The sequence below is a fragment of the Ursus maritimus genome, unplaced genomic scaffold (genome assembly GCF_017311325.1).
Source record: "Ursus maritimus isolate PB19 unplaced genomic scaffold, ASM1731132v1 scaffold_32, whole genome shotgun sequence".
In the NCBI taxonomy this organism is placed as follows: Eukaryota; Metazoa; Chordata; class Mammalia; order Carnivora; family Ursidae; genus Ursus; species Ursus maritimus.
Genome location: NW_024425786.1, coordinates 2,234,513 through 2,238,161, shown reverse-complemented (window position 1 = coordinate 2,238,161; position 3,649 = coordinate 2,234,513). Strand labels below are relative to the sequence as shown.

The 3,649-nt window shown below is 65.7% G+C and overlaps 1 protein-coding gene across 1 annotated transcript in view; it reads right to left on the bottom strand.

The window, feature by feature from the left end:
- Positions 1-3,649, bottom strand: part of TP73 (tumor protein p73) — a 59,325-nt gene that overhangs the window by 23,763 nt on the left and 31,913 nt on the right. Inside the window, exon 5 of the mRNA XM_040645672.1 lies at positions 930-1,172. Coding sequence (XP_040501606.1) covers positions 930-1,172 — 243 coding nt within the window. The remainder of the gene's footprint in view (positions 1-929; positions 1,173-3,649) is intronic.

Sequence of the window (3,649 nt, the reverse complement as noted above, 5' to 3'; positions counted from 1 at the left end):
CAATGCCCTGCGTGCCCCACCCTTGGAGGAGAGCCTGTAGTCTGTCCCAGGGTCTCAGAGTTCCTGCAGAGCCCCTGCCCCTGTGGGCATGTCCAGCAGCCCGGTCCTCTCCGAGCTGTACCGCGGTTCGGAACCTAGAGCCCCCAGACCTGGAAGCCCGGCCACAGGGTCCAGGGAGCACTTTCTATGAGCTGCTTCCCCCCCTCCACTGCCTGTGGCCAGGCCTGGAAAACGGAATGGTAACAGATCCTGCCTCTTGGGTCGCTGGCGGTTTCAAGACTCAACGTAAACTCCAAGCACCCAAGGGAGGCCATGGGTGCAGGGCTGACATCCAGCCGTCATCCAAGTCGGTGAAATCCCACCAGGGGCCAGAGTGCAGGGCGAGTGCAGGGCGAGCGCAGGGCGGGCGCTGGGCAGGGAGGAGAGACCGAGTCCGAGTCCGCAGGGCTGTGGACCACCCCCCACCCCTGACTTCCCAGTCTCGCGCCCATGCTCCGCGATGACAGCGCAGACGCCGGCAGGCAAAGCCCCAGCCCGCCAACCACCAGACCGCAGACCCCAGACCCCCCTGCCCATGACGCTACCTGGAGGAGGCGGCAGAGCGGGCGTGCCCCCTGCTCCCCACGGGCAGGATTCAAGCCCCACCTCAGGGCAGGGATGCCAGTGGGTCGACCTCGCTATGTCTGCCCCTCTGGGGCCCGTCGGAGGCTGGCCGCTGGGGCCGCACGTCCGAGGGGTGGGCACGCCCAGACTGCCCAGCCCCAGACCCGCCTCCCGCCCGACGCTCCTCCCGTGGCGGTGGGCCAGGGGGAACCCTGTGCGGACACCTGGCAGGCCTCCCTCGCTGCGGGACGGTCGGGGGGAAGGGGGATCGGCGCCCTTTCCCACCCCACGCCCCGCAGACGCCCCTGGGAGCAGGGGCAACTCACCGTCCAGGTGGCTGACTTGGCCGTGCTGGACTGCTGGAAGGTGACGTCGAAGTGGTGGGGGCCAGGGTAGTCGGTGTTGGAGGGGATGGCCGGCGCGGGCGACATGGTGTCGAAGGTGGAGCTGGGCTGCGCGTAGGGCGAGTGGGTGGGCACGCTGGCTGCGTGCTCCGGGGTGTAGGGGCTGGCCGAGGCCGCGCGGCCGCTCAGCTGGTCCATGGTGCTGCTCAGCAGATTGAACTGGGACTAGCGTGGGAGGGGGAGGGAGGGGGACACACAGTCAGGCTGGAGAGTGGAAGCGCGCGGCCAGAGGTGTCCTGTTACAGGAGCCTTAAAGGGCCAGCAGCTCAGTCATCCCAAATATTTCCCGTCCCCCCTCACCCGACAGGTCACTGCTTGTGTTGGGATAAACTGACATATTCACCTCGCCCTCCCCTCTCCATCAGCCTCCCCGTGCCAGGGTTTCCAGGGTTCCAGGGAGCGCACCTGGAGGGGAGCTGTACCCCGAGGGGAGCTGCTGGCAGGGGTGCTGCCTGCCTCTGGGCGTCCTGGCAAGCTCGGGGGCTCAGGGGCAGTATCCCCGTTCCCTGTCCCCGGGCATGGCCCGAAGTAGGGAGACCCCGGGCCCAGGGAGCCAGAGAGGGGCAGGGGGAGGCCCCAGTGTGTGGGGCCCTTGGTCCCCTCCTGCCATCCACAGCCTCTGCCCTAAAGAGGCCCCGGGAGCCCAGCCCCTCCCCGCGGGGTCACACCGCGCAGGAGCAGGGACTCTGCGAGTACATCCCCAGGCCAGTCTCTTGGGGTCAGCCCCTGCCTGGAGCTTTCGGAGGCCCCAGCAAAGGAGGGAGGGGACAGATCCCAGTCCGGAGGCTTCTGGAGGTGGGTTCGGAGGGTACAGAGCAGCTGATACTGGCCAGAAGGGCTCTAAGCACAAACATGTAAGCCGCTCGCCCTCTCTGTCTGATGGCCACCATGTTTATTTTAATCCTCTCTGTGGGCCTGAGGTGGACACTGCTATTATCCCATTTTACAGATGAGGACACTGAGGCATGCAGGGGGAGTGACTCGCCTGGGGTGAGGCGGTGGCTCTGACAGACAAAGTGGGGGCATTAGCCACCCTCAAGGCAGTCACTCTGAGCGCCTGGGGACAGGAGGAGATGGTGACCCGGGGGGCAGAGGGCCTGGGGTCCCCATGGGGTCAGAGGCAGACCAGCAGCCAGAGCGGGAGGGGGGCTTGCCGTGCAGCTCCCTTCACCAGCCTGCCTCCGCAGATGGCAAAGCACAGAGCACAGCCCTCGGGGTGGGCTCAGCCCCTTTCTGCCCTGGGTCGTCTTCTCCGTCGGGAGGCTGGTGTTCCTCACCCAGAGCCCCCTCCAGCTCAGCTCCCCCTGGAAGGCACACGTTCCCCTGCCTGGTCTGTTCATGACAAGGGTCCTTGGAGCGTCTAAGGGAGGTGGCCGCCTGAAGGCAGCTCCGTGCAAGTGATGACCCCGGAGGTGGGAGGGGACAGGTGACAGATTCCTCCTGAAGCCCTGGCTTTGTGCCTCCTGGAGCCCAGGCCGGCGCTTTCCTGCTTTCCTCAGATGCTCCAGCCCCCGGGGACGGCCACCCGCGGCCTGGCTGAAGCTGCCACCAGAGGGGCCCCTCCGTGGCCGTGGCCGTACACCTGGGGCCGCGTCCACCACCAGCGGGCAGGAGACCCCTGCAAGGCACAGCTGGAGGACCTCTGCCCGGTCTTGCTCCCCACCGCCTTCCTAACTTCCTGTGCCTTCACCTGTCCACTGGGGAGGCCCCAGCGCCCACCGGCCGTGAGGGACAAGTGGACAAACTGCAGGTCCGTGGGTCGTAACACTATTGACCCCCCCCCCCTCCAGCACATTAAGGAGCGCTGAAACAGCCAGGAGGACCACAGCCCTGGACAGAGAACAAAGCCTGATGCAGGAGTGCAGGAGGGCTCCTGCTGGGGTCCCGCAGGGGCTGGGCCGTGGCCGCAGGGGCTGCGTGGAGCTGGGGGCCTCGGCTGGGGGGGCGATGAAGGTGCTCTAGGTTCACTGTGCTGACCGGGGCACAGAGCTGTGGCTGTCGTCAAAGCACACTTCGAACAGGGGAGTTGTGTGTTATGTAAAGTGTGGGCTGTTAAAGCTATTTAAAACAAAAGGACCGAGGGGCAAGAGGAATAAGCCTCCCACTGCACGCAGGCCCAGGCCCTGGCTGGGGGAGGCTGGGTGACCCCCCCACCCCGCGCACTCTCGCATCCCTAGGTTGCATTGCTTCCGTGTCTCCCTCCCCTGGGCTCTGACTCCCCGGACTGAGGGCTGCCACATGTCCCGCGCATGGGACCGTGCAATACGCAGCCGCTGGCCACGAGGGCATGTGGATCACGGCCGAAGTGAGCGAGGGGGCGCTGGGGGCGCTCGGCAGCCGGACTCCACGCGCTTGGTGCGGCAAGAACATAAAAATGAAGGATCTCCTTCTCAGTTTCATGCTGAACACACGCCAAAACGTGCATCATTTTCAATAAGTAAATTATTGCATTATTTCCACGAGTTTTTTTTAACCGTTATTCTATGTGGCTCCTGGAAAATGCAGAATCACACCTGTGGCTCACACGTGTTTCTGCTGGACGGCGCTGGACCCTGAGTGTGCGGCCCCCAGGCGCTCCCGGCCTCACCTCCACCCTCACAGCTGCTGGCCGCACCTCCCCCGCCCCCCCCCCCCCCCCCCCC